Source organism: Cricetulus griseus, chromosome 2 (genome assembly GCF_003668045.3).
Source record: "Cricetulus griseus strain 17A/GY chromosome 2, alternate assembly CriGri-PICRH-1.0, whole genome shotgun sequence".
Classification (NCBI taxonomy): domain Eukaryota; kingdom Metazoa; phylum Chordata; class Mammalia; order Rodentia; family Cricetidae; genus Cricetulus; species Cricetulus griseus.
The window spans coordinates 50,836,298-50,856,889 of NC_048595.1; the positions used below are offsets into that span (position 1 = coordinate 50,836,298).

At 41.1% G+C, this 20,592-nt stretch overlaps 1 protein-coding gene across 1 annotated transcript in view; it reads right to left on the reverse strand.

Annotated features, from left to right (window-relative positions):
- Nucleotides 1–20,592, reverse strand: part of Patj (PATJ crumbs cell polarity complex component) — a 320,448-nt gene that overhangs the window by 47,141 nt on the left and 252,715 nt on the right. The window contains exon 36 of the mRNA XM_027400463.2: nucleotides 1,981–2,064. Within this exon, the coding sequence (XP_027256264.1) occupies nucleotides 1,981–2,064 (84 nt within the window). The remainder of the gene's footprint in view (nucleotides 1–1,980; nucleotides 2,065–20,592) is intronic.

Below are 20,592 nucleotides of genomic sequence, written 5' to 3' on the forward strand. Positions count from 1 at the left end.
TTACAGATGGTTGTGAGCTGCCATGTGGGTCCTGGGAATTGATCCCAAGTCCTGTGGTCTTCCAGTGCTGTGAACTGCTAAGCCAACTCTGCAGCTCCCACTTCTAATATTACACCCACTCATCTTGAAATGCCAATTACGACAACACCAATGGACTAGAAAATCTAGGAAGGATAAGACAGAAGCCATAAGTCCCCCAAACTTTGATCACTAAAAAACAGTGTTGTTTGCAAGAGCATCCCAGCTAATTCCCAAAGAAGCCCTGCTTGTTTTTCTAACCTCATTCATTAGTGCCTTAATAAGCACACTGGGGATTCATCCTAACCCAGTGTGCCACACTGCTGAGGCCTGCAGAGAAACCCTGCAACTTGACCTAAACTTAATTTGCACTTAGCCTGGATTGTCTTTTTACCTTTCTCATCTAAGTTCTCAATTCTTAATTATACCCCTGTTTTCATCTTGGAAGGCAGAAATGAGCCACCAAGGGGAGAAATAAAATTCTGTGACGTCACCCACAACATGCTATATTAAAGATACAAAGCAAAAATTACATATGCCCACCATGAAGTCTGTTCCATTAAATTCATTCAGTGAAAGATGTTAAAGTTTCATACCATTGAATATCTTTTTAGTTCTACCTACCAGAGTGCCTGGAATTGACTAGTGTTGTAGGATAATCTTTTTGTACACTGTAAAGATGTGTCTCTGCCTAACGTGCCTTCTGATTGGTTTAATAAAGAGCTGAATGGTCAATAGCTAGGCAAGAGAGAACAGGGAGGACTTTTGGGGAGAGAGGACCTCAGGGTTAGATCTAATCACGTTGGAGACACCAGCAAGACGCTGAGGAAGTTGGATATACATTATGGAGGATAGGTAACAAGCCATGTGGCATAATGTAGATTAATATAAGTGGGTTAATTTAAGTTGTAAGAGCTAGTTGGGGACAAGTCTAAGCCAAGGCCAAGCTTTCATAATTAGCAATAAGGCTCTGTGTCATTATTTGAGGACTGGGGGCCCAAAAGAAAGTCAGACAAGGAAGTCTGACGACAGACTGGCTTCCTGCTCATCTATTCCTTAGCACCACACTGCCTATTGCTCCACTATTTATTTATTTATTTATTTATTTATAACATATTAATGTCATCAGTGGAAACGATCTCATTTAATGATTTTTGCTTGTCCTACTTTTAAAGACTTATTTTTCTTATTTTAATTATGTATATGTACATGTGTGTCTGTCTATGTGTAAGTATCTGCATATGCTTCTGGGTGCTCACAGAGACCAGAGGAGTCAGATTCTCCCGAGAACTGGAGTTACAGGTGGTTGCAAGTTGCTTGACACAGGTGCTGAGAATCGACTTGGGTCCCCAGGAAGAACAGTATATGCCCTTAACTGCTGAGCCATCTCTTCAACTACTTATCATCGTTTAAAAGACTTTAGCAATTTTGCTAAATGACAGATAAATCAAAGAATTTGGTCAAGTAGCTCAGGGTTTGGTAAGTACTAGGTACTATCTAAAAGGAAAATTTTTCATTTTTATTGACTTAAAAATGCTAGTGGTGAGGCATGGCTTTCCTTTTTACAAATGACTTAATTAGAATTCAGGAAATGATTTATGGCAACAAAGTCTTTAAATTGCAGGTGTGTTGATTTATGTGTCTGTCTGTGTATGTTTTTAGCAGGGGATTTAGTAAGAAAGAACAGAGAAATAAAAAAAAAAAACATTATATAGTCCTGTCCTGTCTGGTAATTTTCTTTTTCTCTAAAAAAACATTTTTCCCTCAGATTTAGGTCAACAATGTTATGAATACAAACCAGTAAGTTGTCCATCGAACACTGAAAAAGAAGATATGACATATACTTTGTTCCACAGGGCAAAAATCACTGCAGTAATAGTTGAATCAAAGACAGACAATTTGAACTTATGGACCAAGTTCAATCATGTTCACTGTTAAAAAGTGCAATTCAGAATGAGGTACCTCCAATATCTGGTCTCCAGCCCACAGTCTTCCATCTCTGGCTGCAGCGCCTTCTTCATAGACTTCATGGATAACTATAGCATCCTAAAAAAAAAAAAAAATCCCATTAATTCCTAACAGCCAGAAACAACCTAAAGCAAGCATCTGGATGACGGGCAGTAAGCCACAATAGGCAATTTGCTAATGATGTTTACTTTCTTAATGTAAACATAACTAAGAAGTAACAGTTACAGGTTTAGAAGTACAACTGTGTTTTCCAAAGATGATTATTTCACTTCCTTAGGGCGGGATTGGCCTCAGATTCCATGTTAAACTTCGTTCGTGTTTTTTTTCTGGTGACCTTAACCTTTGCTGCTGTGTTCAAACTTGAGGTGAACTCTGTGTCATTTACTGCTAATTTTAAATACAGTTGTAGGTATTTACTAGAGCTCCAGGGTTCAGCACAGAAGTGTGGCTTGATCAAGGGTTCTGCCAGGTCTCATTACTTGGGCAATGAAAGAAAAGAATGTAACAAAGTGAGTTCGTGCTGGGGGACAAAGCAGGATATGGGAGTAGGCACCCAGAAACTCAAGGGCAGGTCAGCTGTGGGCTTGGAACTCCTCTGAACCTAACACTCTAGGCCAAAATTGTAGGACGCTATCTATGACAGGTTTTGTTTAAAAATGTTTCTTTGTTAATGAATTAAAAATAATTTGCATCTCTTCATATTAATAACCTCAGTTTTGTTTTTTTCCCTTTATTTCTTCTTTAACCTAAGCTTTTTTCATATAATATATTTTGGTCATAATCTCCCCCCTCTTTAAATTTCTCCCAGGTCTTCTCTACATCCTTATTCACCCAACTTCCTGTTCTTTCTGTCCTCTCTCCCTCTCTCTCAAAAAAAGATAAAATCCAAATTTATAAAAATCATTAAAGACAAAAAAATACCAAACCAAACCAAAAAACAAGCAACAACAACAACATGGAGTCTGCTTTGTTACCCCGATACTCCTAGGAACAGGGCTTGCTTTGGAGTGTGGTTGACAGACCCAGTGTCACTCCATTGGAGAAAAGTGATGCTCCCTTCCCAGTAGCTACCACTTGCAAATAACTCCTTGGTTAGATGTCTAGTTCCCTTTCTTGGTGCTGGGATTTTGTCTGTCTTGAACTTGTATAGGTCTTCTGTATGCTGCTACAGTCTCTGTGAGTTCATATGCGCATGAGCCCTGTTGTTTCTGGAAGATCAGCAATGTTATATCTGGAAAGCACTTTTTCCTTGGAAGTCACCTGCAACTTTGGGTCCTTAAAATCTACCCGTCTCCTCCTACACTTAGATCCCCAAGCCTTGAGGGGAGGTTTGATGAATTTAGAACTGACTGAATCAAAGTCTCTCACTCGCTGCACACCCATTTACTCTCATGTTCTTGGCCACTGTAAGAGTGTCAGGTATGGGTTCCAGCTCATGGAATGGCCCTTAAAACTATAAAAAGTGGTTTGTTACTCCCATTACATTTGTACCACTGCTGCAGTAGTATATCTTAGGTGGTCACTATTGCAGTTGCAGGGTTTGTAGTTGGGTGATATCGATTGCTTTTCTCCTCCAGTAATATACAAAGTCCCTCAAGCACTACAAACACTAGTCAGTACAGGCAAAGCTTATAGTTGGGGTCCAGCTTGATTTCTCCATGAATGATGACATAAGTGACATCTTTAACAACAGGGCCTTATCGTTGTGTTGTAGAGGGTAACCAATAGCCTTGGTAATAGCCTGAGATATTTAGTGGGGGTGGTCTACAGAACTCCTTGGTCAATTCAACAAGATGTAACCCATTCCTGGCACTGAAGGTTTTACTTGGTGACGAAAGATGTCTAGTTGGAGCACTTCATATAAATTCATTTCATAGGACCAGACATGGCCATCCACGCCTTTAATCCCAACACTTGAGAGGCAGAGGCAGACAGATTGCTGTAAGTTTGAGGCCTACATAGTCAATTCCAGGCCAGACAGGGCTATATAGTAAGACCCTGTCTCAAAAAAGCTGAATTCCTTTCATATGTGTATATATTTTAGGAAGCTTATACAATAGTAGTTCTCCATGTGGCCTTTCATGTCGTCACACCCATAGTCCCCATTTATCCTGCTCTTGAATCTCCCTCCCATTTAACACTATTTTAGTTTCCCTTTTATCTTTTATAACACTATAGTTCTATTTCCCCTTCCCTGGAAAATCCTTTCCTTCTCTCTTACCAGCTACCTACCTAATCTCTGTGGTTACTCTAATTAAAATGCACACTAAAGTTTAAAAGCTAGTATACACATATAAGAAAAAACAGGTAATATTTGCCTTTTTGAATCTGGTTTACCTCACTCAGAATGACTGTTTCTAGCTCCAACCATTTACCTGCAAATTTTATAATTTCATTTTTCTTCTTTGAAAGTCTGCTAGAATTAAGCACTTGATCCACTTGGTTCTGGCCTTTTTTTTTTTTTTTTGGTTGGGAGGTTTTTAATTACTGCTTCTATTTAACTTGGGGTTGTAGCTCTGTTAAAGTCATTTATTTCATCTTGAATAATCTCAATTTTTTAATCATCATAAAAATGAACACCTACGCGAAGGATTTGCCTGGCATCTCAGGTGTCATGACACCCACAGTTCAGCAACAACCATACACCCAGTACTTACACATTTGGTGAGACTCTTCTGAAGTTATTAACTAATTTGTTCAAGCTTTGAAATTCCTTATCTTGGATTTAACGGTGCTAGGAATGGAGGCTACTAAAAGTTATGGGGAATCTTTTTGTGTTTAAAGAAACTGAAGGGCACTGAACAGATTGAGTCAAATGGATCATACTGGTGTCTTGGAGGGCTGCAGGGAGAGGTAAAGAGCTTTTGGGTAGGGATGGGGAATGATCAGGATCTGCATCCTGCATTGCCCAGGGTCCTCCATCTTCCACCGATGGCATACACAGGTGGTTAAGATCCTGTAGACAATGAAAAGGTAGATATTCCAGGGCAGAGTCTAGGCAGCGAAATCTCAGGGTTCTGGAGATACGTTTCAGTTGTGAACAGCAGTGGCTGCTCTTCCAGTGCATCCAGATTCAGTTCCTGGCACCTACACTGCAGCTCACAGCCATCTATAAACCAGTTTAAGGGGATCTGATACCCTCTTCTGGACTCTCCGTGCACATGGCATGTACATGATACATAGACATTCATGCTGGCAGAATGAATGTAATAAAGTTACATGTAATAAAGTTAAAAAAGAAAGGGTATCAGTCCCATAAGAAGCCTTGTGTCAAAGCACAGGTCTATAAGATGTAAGATGTCTGGTCTTGTAGAAATCACAAAATCACAGACAAGGTGGGACTTAGTGATGGCCATGGAGGACTGATGGAATTGGGAGTGATCTTATCACTGCTTTGTTAAGAACTCAGAGCTCATAAGCCTCCAAATGGCTAAGGGTGAATACTACTTTAGTTTCAAAGAGCCTTGGCATTAAGCTTACAAAAAGAAAAGAGGCATACGTAAGCAATTTCCTTCCTTTCTTCTCCCCTTGCCTCTGTCCCCCCCCCCCACCTTGTGAGAACAAGTCTTACTATTCAGTACTGGCTGGCCTGGAACTCACTAAGCAGACAGGCTGACCTTGTACTTAGAGAAGTCTCCATGCTTTTGCCTCCACTTCTGAGTGCTGGGATTGAAGGTGTGAGCCACCATGCCCAGCCCTTTTTGTGAGACAATTCTCATTCAGTAGCCCATGCTGGCCTTGAAATCACTGTGATCCTCCTACTACATCCTGGTTTTAGAAAATCTATGCCCACCATGCCAGGCTTGAACCTACTTTCCAACAACAACAACAACAACAAAAATCAAATACAACTTATAGGGAAGAGAAGCAACAAAGAGGTTTATAATCAACCCAAACCCTTCCAGGACACTTTCATTTCACTAAGATACAGTTCTGAAATCACTCTTTACTATAACAATTAGAGGCAGAGCTCAGAGCCCGGCAAGGAGTCTTGATCCAGCTGCACTTCAGATCCTGTAGCAGCATTGGATTTTAACTCGGACTAATGACATTTCTAAATCCAGGGAATGTTTTTATTGCCAAGACTCTGTTTTTCTGCTGCGTCTGGGGATGACTTTGAGAAGATGTACTGGGCCAGTACAACACACTTACAGACTGCACCAAGGGTCACTTGAACCTTGGCCACACATGAAGTAACTGAAGCAGGCTCTAAGGAGTCTGGATGGTGCCATTCTGTAACACCTCCATTCCTGGGTTGCAAACCTCCCACTGAGCACAGAGCTGGTTTTTCACATATGCTCCCAGTTCTCAAGACATTCTCAATAACAAATGTAAGTTTTCTGTTCATTCATATCCAAAAGGAAGACAGACCTTCTCATTCTATGAAGTGCTCTGGGCCTCTTTAACAAATGGTGCTGAGAAAACTGAATGTGTACAAGAAGAAACCAAATCCTTATTTCTCACCTGCATGAAAATCAGCTCCAAATGGACCAAAGGCCTTAGTATAGACCTAAAGTTTGACACTGTTTTTTTTTTAAAGATTTTATTTATTTATTATGTATACAATATTCTGCTTCCATGTATGTCTGCACTCCAGAAGAGGGCACCAGGTCTCATTGCAGATGGCTGTGAGCCACCATGTGGTTGCTGGGAATTGGACTCAGGACCTCTGGAAGAGCAGTCAGTGCTCTTAACCTCTGAGCCATCTCTCCAGCCCCAAGTTTGACACTCTTAATGGGGAAAGTAGGCATGGGCAAGGGCTGTCTACATGGAACCTCAGCAATTCAGAATATAAATGCAACCATTGGCAGGTAGGCACTCTGAAGACTGAAAAGCTCTGCACTGCAAAGCAGACATTTAACCGAGCAAAGAATCAGCCCAAAGAATGGGAGAAAATCTTTGCTGGCTACGTGCCTGGAGAATATACAAAGAATTGAAAAATCAACAAACCAACAATCTCATTGAGCAACAAGAAAACAATCCAATCTATAAAATGGGCTCATGAGATAGACAGTTCTCAAAAGAGGAAATACAAATGGTCATTAAACATGAAAAATGTTCAGCCTCACTAGATATCAGAGAAATGCCAACCCAAACTATAATGATTCCATCTTACCCCAGTTAGGATGGAAGTCATCAAGAAAACAACAACAATGATGGTGATGAAATAAAAATAAGGAACCCTTATATGCTGCTGGGGAGGTGGGGGTGGGGAGAGGCTGCTGTAAACTACCCAAGTCTCTATGGAAACCAGTGTAGAGGCTTCTCAAACACTCTTGGATATTTACCCAAATTTACTCAAAGTCAATGGATCACAGGGGTTAGTGCACATCATGTCTACTGAAGCCACATTCATAAAAGCTAAGTTAATGGAACCAACCCTGGTGTCCAACAACAGAGGAATGGATAAAGAAAATGTAGTTTAGACAGACAGCAGATTTTTTTTCCTCCCATAAAGAAGAATGATGCAATGTCATTTGGGGGAAATTGGAGGCAATCATATTAAGCAAACCAAGCCAATCTCAAACATAAATTGTATGTTTTCTCTCATTTGTGGCCTTTGGATTTTATATAGTCACATAAAACCATGCATATATAGATTAAATGAAAGTGGAAGTGACCAAAGGGGGAAAGAAAGGGTTAATGGGAAGGGGAAGAATAAGAAAAGGGAGGACAGGGGAAGTTAATTGTGTGAGGGAATGTGCTTATGTGCCAGTGAGAAAATTTAAAAAATATGAAAAAGAGTAATTTTGAATCCAAATCTCTTTACAAGTTTCTTGTGCGCATGATACACCAGCTGTAAAAGAAAGACATTGTTAAGAGTTTCAAAGACGTGCAGGGTTCATTGATAATGACACGTAAATCCTCCTGTGGACATGTCCTGTTTATTTCTTTGCTTTTGCTTGCCCACTGCTATGATGTCTCTGAGTCAGTAACATAGAAGATAACCTTAAGACCTGGTAACCTGTCAATAGAAAAGGCTGCCTTCCTTGCTGGGCATTCTAACATTTGAAAGTGCTTTATGAAGCTCTGACAGATGTGTTAACTGGGGATGACCTGACCAGAAATGGAGACCAAGAGCTAAATCAGAAATGTCTGCTGGTGAATTGAAAAAAAAAAGTTGGAGTTTGTTTTTGTTTAGAACTTCAGGGCAGGACAGTAGAAGAAAGAAGATACTGTGTTAGGGCACTTCAGGGGTCTATTCAACAACATTATCTTTTTTTTTTTTTTTTTTTTTTGGTTTTTCGAGACAGGGTTTCTCTGTGGCTTTGGAAGCTGTCCTGGAACTAGCTCTTGTAGACCAGGCTGGTCTCGAACTCACAGAGATCCACCTGCCTCTGCCTCCCAAGTGCTGGGATTAAAGGCGTGCGCCACCAACGCCCGGCCTCAACAACATTATCTTGAACTTCTGTCCCGCGCTAACCATCTCGCCAGCAAAAACGACGCGGGGACACAATCAGGATCCTTCTGCAGTAAAGCTTTAATGCGTCTTGAGAGGGAGAGCATCAGCTTATAGAGTGGAGACTCCGAATTCCCAAAAACCCTTCCCTTATATAGGCTGGCAACCGCCGCCTCAGACTGTTACTCTCTGACTGGCTGAAGCTCGTCGGACCATATGACGTCAGCTGATCGGACCATATGACGTCACGGGAGGGGTGGAGACTAAGGGCTGGAAAGTTACAAAGTTACCTGTGCGCATGCTCACAGCTTGTAACGGCTCCTAACAAACTTCTATGAGTTTTTGCCTTTAGAAATGTATGATTAGATGGAAATAATAATAAAAGTCAGATAATAAGAAACTAACTTGTATTATTTTAAATAGAAGCCTGGTGGCTTCCTGTCTTACCAGCTGCCCTCCTAGACTTGGATGCTCCTGCCCCACTTCCAGTCTGCACAGGTAAAAATTCACTGTTCTACCTGGTAACCTCAGACACTGCTTACCAGCACCAACAACTTCTCTCTGAATCTTTTTAGTTAGCCTATACAATCTTTCCTTCCTTCCTTCCTTCCTTCCTTCCTTCCTTCCTTCTTTCTTCCTTCTTTCTTCCTTTCTTTCTCTCCACTCTATTTCTTTCTTTTTGGTTTTTCAAGACAGGATTTCTCTGTGTAACAGTTCTGGCTGTCCTGTAACTCACTCTGTAGACCAGGCTGGCCTCAGACTCACTGAGATCCACCTGCCTCTGCCTCCTGAGTGCTGGGATCAAAGGTGTGTGCCACTACAGCCTAGCCAAAACAGGATTTCTTTATAACATTCCCAGTTGTGTTGTTTGTGCATACCTTCCCAATTCTTTCCTTGACCCTTCTCCCTCTTGCATGTGTCCCTCTTCCCCACAGTCTCTTCTGCTTTATTCTCCTCTAGTTCCACATGAAAACACCTGGTATTTGGCTTCTCCTCATTATCCTATCTTACTCCCTGCTCTCCCTCCCTTTAGACTCTTTCTTTCCTCTACATGGTACATACCATGTATGTATATATGTATTACACACACACACACACACACACACACACACACACACACACACATTGCTACAATTTGTATTTGAGGGAAAACACAGGATCTTGATACTAACAGCTTGTGGTATTCACCTATTCTTGAAGTAGCCTATTTGTCATGTCCTTGTGAGTGTCTGCTGGCTTAGTCTGAGGAGAGGTTTATGACTAATTAGGATGTGACTAGGAGTTGGGCCTCTGGAGGAGGCTTTCTCTGTTCAAAGACAGCACTGCTACTACCAGCCATGGATCCAAAGAAGGGCATTAGCTCTTCCGGAAGTGAACAATTTAGTATCTATACATATGGCTGACTGCCAAGTGTCATCATGGGCAAGAAAACGATAAGCTCTCTTGTTAGCAGTTAGTGAACACCTACACAGCAAGGAGGCCACACACTCCCAGCTGCTACTTTCAGTCTTCCTAACAGCTAAGCAACCTAGCAGTTTGTCCAGCTTGCAGAAAAGCAAATGCAGGCTTGTGGGCTTCAGCTCTGAACAGGTCTTTACGGCTTCTGACAGGACAGATGAGCGTCTGGGCTCCCATCACATGACTGATGTGTTCCAACAGTTTACTGTGCTAGTCTATAAAGGGTGGGGTTTTCCATATTATCAGTTCTGTGGAAATACTGTTGCCTCAGTTTCACAGCAATAGCCTCAAGAGCATGAGTGGATCATTTTACAGAATGTGAAGAAAGATCATTTGTGGGAGTGGAAGGAAGGAAAGCATGGGACTAATGAGGTGTGGAGTATCTACAGATCTCAGTAGCAGAAGGTGGCAGAAGATCTAGTTCCTACAGAAGCAATCCACAAGCTCCTTTCCCCCAAAAGCTCTTCCTTTAACTCCACTGATTACCTTGTTTCTTTTCTCCCGCCTTTACCTCTCCAGAGCTGTTTCTGAATGATTTTTTTGACTAGAAGGCAAGATAATATAACCAGGAGCACACTATATACCACTGATAGGTTGACATTTAACTACATATAGAGATATCTTCTTTATATGTGTTTAGAAAGTATGAAGGTCTTCAAATATTAAAAGGTCTTGATCTCTTTTGCCTGGTAACTCCTTTGTTTCCTACATTCTCCTCAAATCAACCCAGTGACCCATTCTCCTTATTGTGAGTCACCACTACATCCCTGCATATCAGAACATCACAGCTGTCTATCCATGGACCCATTCTCCCTTCCCTGATACTTCTCTTTAGAACAGGGTCTGCTTCCAGTTCATCTTTGTGTCCCAGTGCTGACCTGGAGCAAATACTCATTAAGTGTCCTCTTCAGTGTTTATCAAGAAAACATGGACAATAGACAAAAGAGATCAAAATGACTCTGAGTGGGGAGGAGGTTAGTATGTCTTAATTCTAGTTCAGTCCAACCTTCTGATGGCAAAGCATTAACTATACAAAACCAAAATACTCAACAAAAAAAATGGATGTGAAAGTCGTATGAATTCCCAGAGAATTTACATTAGCTCAAAGAACCACTTAAAGGAGCCAAGCATGAGGGAGACTTAATTATCACTGAGCCCCACAAAATCCCCAAATTCCTCCAAGGGGATTAAACTCTGAATTGCTGGAAAAGAATTTGATAACATGCAATAATGGAACCTTAGACAGAGGCAAAGTCACTGCACACTACAGACCATCAATCAAATTTTCTTTACTGTTCAAGCTGCCAACAAGTAGATAAAGTAACTCATAAACACACCAATCACTCAGCAAAAGGCAATTTTATCGTTGTCACAATAGGCCCATAACACTTAAGGAAGCCATGTGTTAGAAAAATTAAGTAATGTCTTCTGTGGGCTGGAAGAGTTTAAAAAGCTCTACATTGTGGGCAAGCTATTCTAGACGAATGAGATTTTTATATTTAACACTTGTAGACATTGAGTAGATTACTTTAATAAGCATATTAGGACAAAATTTTGACTGGGAACTCCATGGTAGATAATTACGAAGGTCTGTGTCCACATGGCTTTGTTTCCTGCTTGCAGGCATGTTTTCTGTAGCTTGGATCACCCTTGAAGGAAAAGCAGTCTTTGCCATGCTCGTAAAAGCCTCCAACCACACTCCCCACATGAACTCCTAAGGGATTTTTTAACCACCGAAAAGTTCCACATTAAATTTCACATTTAAGATGGAAAACATTTATCAGTATTCCAAAAAAGTGTCAGATCTTATTATCCTGCCTTCAGGGAAAAACTGCTCCTAATGAGAAAGACCCGTGAGTACCGAAAGCAATATTAAATATATTCTGTATTAAATGGGCATTTCTTTCTTTTGAAAGAAACCATGGCTCAGACTTCTGTGAGCCATGCTGCTTTCAAAGACTATGTAACAGAGTTCTTAACCGTCACTGTTCAGAAATCACAGTACACATGTCTTTTACACAGTGCAGTGCGCTGTGTTCTCAGCCAAAAGACCAGGCCAATGAGGGGGTGCTGATGTGGTGAGGACAGTAAAAGCCTAAACTATACTCAAATATTCACTGAAAACATAGGACTGAACTTAGCTAAATATAAAATGTTGGGTTAAGCTGACGGAGTTTATCTCATTTTTGAGCAAGATTGTAAGCTTAAACTGTATCTATTTAAATACAAAGAACACAGTTCTTATGCTTCTTCTGATAACCCAGATCCCGCCCTCTCCGTGTGTGTGTGTGTGTGTGTGTGTGTGTGTGTGTGTGTGTGTGTGTGTGTGTGTGTGTCCGAACCCAGGGCCAGTGGTCTACAACTTAGCTGTTTGCAGCCTCTTAACCCAATGCTTTAGGAAGAAAGCTTTTCAATTACGCTTTAATTAGAACTTGATCTGGAAAAAATAAAGTGGAGTAGTGTTTGGAAGGATTCAGGACTGGGAGTTAAAGGAGTTATACTTTCTGACATTCTGCAGGTAGCCTACTTAGTTTTCTTTGCCCATGACACTTAACATTAGTGAAGCACTGACTGAATTGAGTCATGTGACATTGTCATCCCTTTCCCCCTCTTTTTCCCTCCACAAAATCACACAAAATGTTTACACCCAGTAGATACTGATTGAATAATGAGGGCCCCCAAACACAGACATGTAAGCTTCAGGGGTATGTCTAATAAATAAAGGTAGGAAGATATGTTAGTATAGTCTAAATGCGGGAGAAACAACAGAATTTCTACTTTTCTTGTTATCATGGAAATTCCAATGTATAACTTGTTGCTTTTTTTCTTGGTGAAAATGTAACATTTTATTAGTTCCTTGAGCATTTCATACAAGCACACGATGTATGCTGATCACAACCACCCTTTTCCTCCCCCTAACTCTGCCCAGATCCACCCCCTTCCTAGTCTTTTTTTCAAGAAAGGTTATGATACTAGAAAATTTCAGGATATTCTTTCTTCAGTAGCTGTGGGTTCTATCCCCAGCACTAAAAATGGATTGTACAAACTGGGCCTGTTGGCATGGATCTGTAATCCCAGCTACTTGGGAGGCTGAGGTAGGAGGATGCTAAATTTAAGGCCTTCACTCTACAGAGGGGTCAAGGAAAGCCTGGGAAACTTAGTGAGGCCCAGTTTCCAACCACAAAGTAAAAAGATTGCAAACAAGGTATGTAGGGGAACCTGTAGCCAGCCCAATTCAGACAAGGCTTAAGGTTGTGATCGTCCTCTCTCTCCAGCACAACAAAGACTTTGTTCCTGACGATACAGGTGATTAATTCCAGTAACTTGTGAGAATATTACTGACTGAAGGCAAAATGAAGTCAACAGGTGGGTCAAGTGTATATAAAATATACTACTTTCATATAAATCAACAGAATGAGACATTAGAAAAAATACAGTATTTGTCAAATTGATGTCATCACTGCTTGCCAATAGATTGAAGAGTTTTAATGCAACACACACACACACACACACACACACACACACTTACTTTCAGGGGCTATAAGCGTTTGCATACCATTTAACAGGTAATTAATATATGTAATGAAAATCACAGTCATAAGAGTTAACATAGGAACTGCTCTGAGAGCTAACAAACATGTTAGACTTTCACATTGTGAGAAGCTTTCTCTTAAGCTCAAAATTGAAGTTTATATTTACCTAAAATTGAGTCCTTGCACCAAGTCTGATTTAACAGAAAGTCGATGTTCATGAATATGTATAGGATTGTCCATGCTGAAATGTAGGTTTATTGAAGGAAACGGGTAATATTTGCATTACATTTTAATCATTGTATTTCTTATTTCTTATTTAATTTTATTTCTCCCCTCCAAACCTGCTCATATACCCTTTCCATTTTGAATCTGTGGCTCACTAATTGTTATTACATGCATATATGTATATGCATTTCATTTTACAAGTCCCCACAGTTCCATTTTTCCTTATTTATTGAAATTTTACTCAGCCTGCATAATATTATTGCTTGCAGTCACATTCTTATGGCCTGAGTGTCCAAACCAAGGGTACTATTCGTTAACATTCTTCCAGTGTGATTCATAGAGGTTTTGTAAACTCTACTTGATTTTAAAATAAAGCTAAGTTAAAAAGATGTTTTGTGTAAAAATATATGATTTAAGCAATAATGATAAAGGAGCTGGGCTTTGGGATTACATGCCAAAGCAAACCATGCTCCTTGTGAGATAGTCTATGCAAAGTTCACATGAAGGTGAACTGCAAACAATCAATGTAAATCAGCTTTCTACTCTGCTTACTTAAAAAATATCCAGGAGTTTAGACTGCTGTAGTGTGACTTTCAAATGGTCAGAAGCAGTGACAGATAAGCAAGATTACTTAACACGATGGGGGTCAAACAGAGTCACTTCAGAATGTGGCAAAAGAAAGGTATTCTCAACTTGAATTTCTCGTAGGTAAACTTTGCCACATAATGTCCAAATGCCGGGGGCCTCCAACCTTGATGTCTTAGTAATGTATCTTCCTTACACAGTGTAATAGAGATGGATTAAATTGGTATTATTTTGTAGAATCTGTGTGTAGTAATAAATTAGTTCATTTGAGCTATGCTTCAGCTTAGTGGTAAAGTGTAGGCTGAATGTGTGTGAATACTTGGATCCAGTCCCTAGCATATAAATAGATAATTCTGCTATTGTTATGAATCTTAATGTAAATAGCTGATATTCAGGATAACTAATATGTGTTGTGGGGTCGCAACCCACAGTTGAGAAGATCTACATTTTTTAAAAGCAGGAAAATGGAAGAAACTGGAAAATGTTATATAAAAAGAGACAACCCAGGCCCCAAAAGGAAATAGTTCATGATCTCTGCATATGCCGATCCTCACTTCAAACTTTGAGAATTGTGTGTTTAACTTGGAGTGTCTGTAGAAGTCAGAAAGCTGGAAATGGTTCATGAGAGGAGAGGGGATGAGGCCTCCATGGAGCGTTAAAGGTTCAAGCGGGGATGGGGTGGGGATGGCAGAGGGAATAAGGAAGGTGAGAGGGGAGGATATGGACTAACCAAAATGAAGAGTGCATGAAAAGGTCTTAAGGAGGTTCATTAAGCTATGAGCTAATTAAAAATACCACTTAAAAAAAAAGAGTTTAAACAGAGGTTCTCTGATGGGTGGCCATTGCTGCTCCAAGGTTATTTAAGTGAAAATCTCAGTTCCAGGCACTGCATACCTCCTGTAAGTTAGTGGTCAGGGAGGCTGCAGAGGCACACACACAGGGAATGGCCATTGTTATTGGCTGTCTACCATAACTGCATGATAGTAAGACCCTACTGCTGAAGATACCACACAGAGAATCAGGCTGGAACTCACCAAGAAATGTATTCCCTGTTCGCTAGCTGACACAGTGCCAGAGGTGCTATGACAGTTGCTGGGGAGAACAGGCATTAGTAGTCTTGTACCCAGTGCTCAACACTACAAGCTACAATACCAATATGCTAGGAAAGGTATGCCTACTAGAACAACAGTGACAATGACTGTTATGTGAGTAACCAACTACTTTTCCTCTTCTTTTCATTCTTTCTTTTTCGATTGTTTTTAAAATGGATTTACGGCCTGCTTCATGAGAGGGGCTTAGTTTCTAGTGCTGTAAACTCGGTTAAAAACTCATGATTGGCAAGGCCATAGGCCCTGGATGGGTGAGTGAGGCATGACCTATTACTGCTATTTTTTGCTAAGTGTTCATGCTGTCAAAATGTCTTTTAAATGTTTATGTTTATATGCATAGATATATCAGCCTTTATCAGAGAAGTGTCTCTTTATGCAGAAATACATAACCAGTCAAAGAGCTCAGCGTAAAGTACTGCCGAATGTTCAGCCATAAGTGGGACACCTACATCATTTCCTTCTTGACCAAGGCCCAGGGAACATCCCAGAAGATGGGGTAGAAAGAATGTGAGAGCTGGAGGATGGGTAATGCCATGAAATGTAATCAGGCCATTCCATGGCTATCACATCACAGCAGCTGTGGTTACCTACACAAGACCAAGCCAGTCAATACAACGGTGTGGATAGAAAAGAGGCTCATAGGCTTTACCCTTAGCTAAGAAGCAGGAAGAGTCACTTTTCTTTCTTAATTTTTCTCTTAGATTTGTGTGTGTGTGTGTGTGTGTGTGTGTGTGTGTGTGTGTGTGTGAGTGAGAGAGAGAGAGAGAGAGAGAGAGAGAGAGAGAGAGAGAGAGAGAGAGAGAGTAGCAAGACCATCCAGAAGACAGCACTGGATTCTCTGGAGCTAGAATTGCAGGGATTTGTAAGCTGCTCAATGTGGTGCTGGGAACTGAACTCTAGTTCTCTACAAGAGCAGATAGCTCTCTCAATCCCTGAGCCATCTTGCCTGTTCAAGAGAGCCGTTTTTTCTTCAGAAGTATGGCTGCTAGTGCATTTCCCATGCTTCAGTGGATAGTTCCACACCCATGTACATTCAGGAAACACTAACTGGGTCCAATGGGTTATAAACAAAGAAAAAAAAGGACACGAAGATGGGAGAGGTCAAAATAAGAAGAGGGCCTGTGAAATGACCAGCAGGTAAATGTTTGTGCTGCCAAGTGAAACAATCTCAGTTCAATCTCTGGGGTCCAAATGGTGGAGGAGAGAACACACTTCCAGCAAGCTGTCCTCTAGTTTCTACATGTGCACTGTGGTGCATGCATGCCTGTGTGTGTGTGTGTGTGTGTGTGTGTGTGTGTGTGTGTGTGTGTGTGACACACACATAAAACAAATAAATCTCTCTTAAGGATTGACCTGCCTTGGGGCTGGAGAGATAGTTCAGAGGTTAACAGCACTGGCTGTTCTTCCAGAGGTCCTGAGTTCAATTCCCAGCAACCACATGGTGGTTCACAACCATCTCATCCATAATGAGATCTGATGCCCTCTTCTGGTCTGCAGGCAGACATGAAGACAGCACAGTAATAAATAATAAATAAATAAAAAACATAATATATAAATCTTTAAAAAATAAAATAAAAAGAATTGACCTGCCTCAATTTTAGTGGAACAGCACCAAAAATATAAAAGCAAACCCAGTGCCCTTGTCTGTTTTTCTCTAAGACAGTGCAAGGATACTAACTGGGGCTTTTATTTTTAACTTTTCTTTGAAAATGTGATAAGAGACTCTAACTTCCATAAAACAAACAAACTAAACTCCATAATAACCTTGCCTTATTCCCTAGTTAAACAAAAGAAAACAACTCTTGAGATTGAAGTGTTAATTTGTGAGATGCCAGGCATGGGGATGTGGAGCTTTCTCACACCATCATCTTGAAAGTAAGAGCCATAAATGTAAATGTGTCCCCTTTGTTAAAAAGTAAAAAGTCCCAGGTGGTGGTGGTGCACACCTTTAATCCCAGCTCTTGGGAGGCAGAGGCAGGTGGATATCTGCGAGTTCGAGGCCAGTCTGGTCTACAGAGTCAGTTCCAGGATAGCCTCTAAAGCTACAGAGAAACCCTGTCTCAACCCCCCCCCCAAAAAAAAAAAAACCCAAACCAAACCAAACAAAACAAAAAAACCAAAGAGAAAAAATCTGAGTTGTTATGCAGAAGTTGAATGCAGCCTTTCCTAAGAGTTCTCTAGGGATGACACACTCACTGGGTGCTGGCAGGTCCCTTGTTGAACCTCAATAATAATGTGATACCTGCCTGTCACCGAGCCTATTGGGAACACTTGGACCATTCTCTTATTTTCTATGAGAGGAGGTTCACTCTCAGGATAGTGGGCGTGGGATCATTCCCATGCTTTATCTACAAAAAGGTAATCTTCAAGTTTCAAAGAAGGTAAAAACTGCCCCTCTGGTCTTTTTCCCAACCTTGCAGTTATCACTCCAATGGTGTGGTTTCAACATTGCTCTAGTTGTACCAGAAGTGATCAGGGACTTGATAATAGTTAACATCCGTTTGAGATAACCCTCACAGAGCCAATGGGGTCACAAAGCTTTGCACTGGGCAGGAGCAGCACTCACTAGAGGAACTGAGTGAGGCTGCAGGCTAGGTTACGGAAAGGTGTGAGGAGCTTGGTGTAGGGGCACTGTTTAAAGGGTGTAAGACACTGCATGGCTCCTAGATACACATGCTAACATGGTACTAGGGGCTGCTAGATAGGACCTTCTGGAAGATAACTCCCTTCTACAGATGACACATAGTGGTGGACCTAGCACAGAGACCCAAAGAGTAGACTTTAAAAGCCAGATCATCTGTCCAAATGCTACCTGTTCCCACTTCCAGGATATGTCTTTGGAGAAACTACCTAAGATATCTCCCTCTCATCTGAAAATTCTATAATTATTATTACTTCTCCCATAGGGTGTTGTGAGGATACATGTGAATTACATAACAAGAGTGCCTATAGCAGATTTTAGAAGCATGATACTGAAAAACAAAATCTATTCATTTAGAAATAAAGTCACTTTTCAGGGTATAGGAAACATACAGAGGTATGAGATGAAGCGAACTTGGGATCTGTGTGTGTGTGTGTGTGTGTGTGTGTGTGTGTGTGTGTGTTATGTACCGGATGTCAACCTCAGTAGCTGTCCACCTTGTTTTGTGAGACAAGGTTTCTGAAGGTATCTGGGACTTGTTGATTAGGCTGGTCCCCAGGAATCTGCCCATCTTTGCCTCCCCAGCTCTGGAATTACAATCATGGGTCCCCATACCAGGCTTTTTACTTGGATGTTGGGCATCAAACTCGGGTCTTCATGCTTGCACAGCAAGGACCTTAGTGACTGGATTATCCCTCAAGCCAAGGATCCACTCTACTAACAAATAAGGACACTTGGCAATCCTGGCTAATGCACATAACCTTAAGTGTAGACTTTTGCTAACACCACTGCTACAGAACCCATTTGGCATTAACTTAACACTTGCATAGTGCCTCACAGGTAACAGTCTGAGATTCTTACACCAATAATCATCATTGTGCTCTGCTCTGCTGTAGCTAGGGTGCAGTCACAGAATCTACACTGTGGTTGCTGGCAACACTATCTAGAAAAGGGCCTGTCAGTGGCCCAGGGTAAAGACTTACTCTTGAGTTTTCTTTTCATCTCTAGCATCTCCACGTCTTGCAATAAAATAACCTCAAATATTCTGGGGTGCTATATTTTGTTTCTTCAAGAATGTAGATGTAAATCTACCAATCAGGAGGCAGACATTTTGAAAAGAGCATTTGACAGGCTTGGGAAGAGCTAGCACTAGAGTTATCAGCAAAGCAAGTATTCTTCATTTTTATTTACAGATTAGATGACATCAAGGAGGGGTGTGGTATTTTATGGGGCAAAGGAAAACTTCAGCAAGGCTAGCAAGAGCAAAGGAAGACAGGAAAAAAGATGGGATTACACACATACAAATGGAAGGAAATAAAATATGAATTACTATCCCCCTCTTTGCTGCACAATGTGCTTTATAAGGCTTCCACATTCCATACAATAATCAGTCTATAAGTTAGGTTCAGAAAATGCTGCAGCATCGTTTTCCTCCCTACCTTCTAAAGGTTGGGAGTATTATGATTTCTCATTGGTTGATCTCCTACCATAAGCAGACCATGAACACTAAAAGGTAGTAGAATGAATGCAAATGTGTGCACTCTTCGAAGGCAGGGAAATGTCACTCAATCTTACAACTCAGGTCAAAGAAAAAGGAACCGAGAAAACATATGCAAGCTATCACAGAAGACCATGCTCTCCAGAGGTCAGCCTGGCAGTGGCATCACAGAAGGCTGCCTCCGAGGACAGGACCAGGTGTGCTTGTAAACCTTCGGAGGGGTTCACCCTTGTCATTAGCTCAGTACTTTCAAAGGCTGGTGCAGGCGACTGGCTGCAAACACACAGAATAGGACATATGATCTCCCTCTGTGATCTCAGAAGCCATCTGTCCTTGCAGAGGACTGATGAGGTGTCAAGAGATTAGCTCTACAGATGGCCAAGATCATTGGCTACATAACAAAAAGGACATGGGATTCTAATTGGGAGGAGTGGGAAGGGGAGGGAAGAGGGTGGAAGTCAGAAGAGCCCTTCCCAGCACCAGGGCTGAAATAAGCCCAAACAGCAGAGGTTCTGCTCATACCCAGCTCATTTGCTGCAACTTCTTTTCACAAACTCACACCTTAGTTTGCAAACTTCCTGCTGGCTGGATAAGGATCTCTGTGTTAGTTTTCATGCTTCATATGAAAATTTGGGGGAGCATTAAAAAGGAAAAAAGATCTTCATTGTAGGAACAATGTGTTTAAACACTTTTCATATCTATCCTCTTTTTGGCTGCAAAAAAAAAATCGACAGCCCTATATATTTTCTGTGACTCTAACTTGAGGCTTTTGATGAAGCTAGGAAATAAAAGCTGTGTCTCATCTCTCATTTTAAGTGGTGCTTATCTTTCAAGGACAGTGGGATTTATAGTCTCAAATGGCAGAATGATATATTATGAACTTCAAGATGCTCCTAAAGAACTTTTATCTTTGCTTTTCTTGAGGTGGCAAGAGAAGCAGAGCAAGATACATAGCAAGGCCTTGGGCTGCAGGAAGAGGAGGCCAGGGGTCCTCAGCCAGAAGCCTGAGCACATGCCAGTGGCAGAGTACAGCACACACATCTTGGTCAGGAATCCCAAAGGTCCCACCCAGAGCAGGTATTAACACCAACAGAGGTGAGAGAGCAGGGTTATGGACTCCATTCTTCTAAGCCTTCTGGAAAATCTAGCTCTATCTT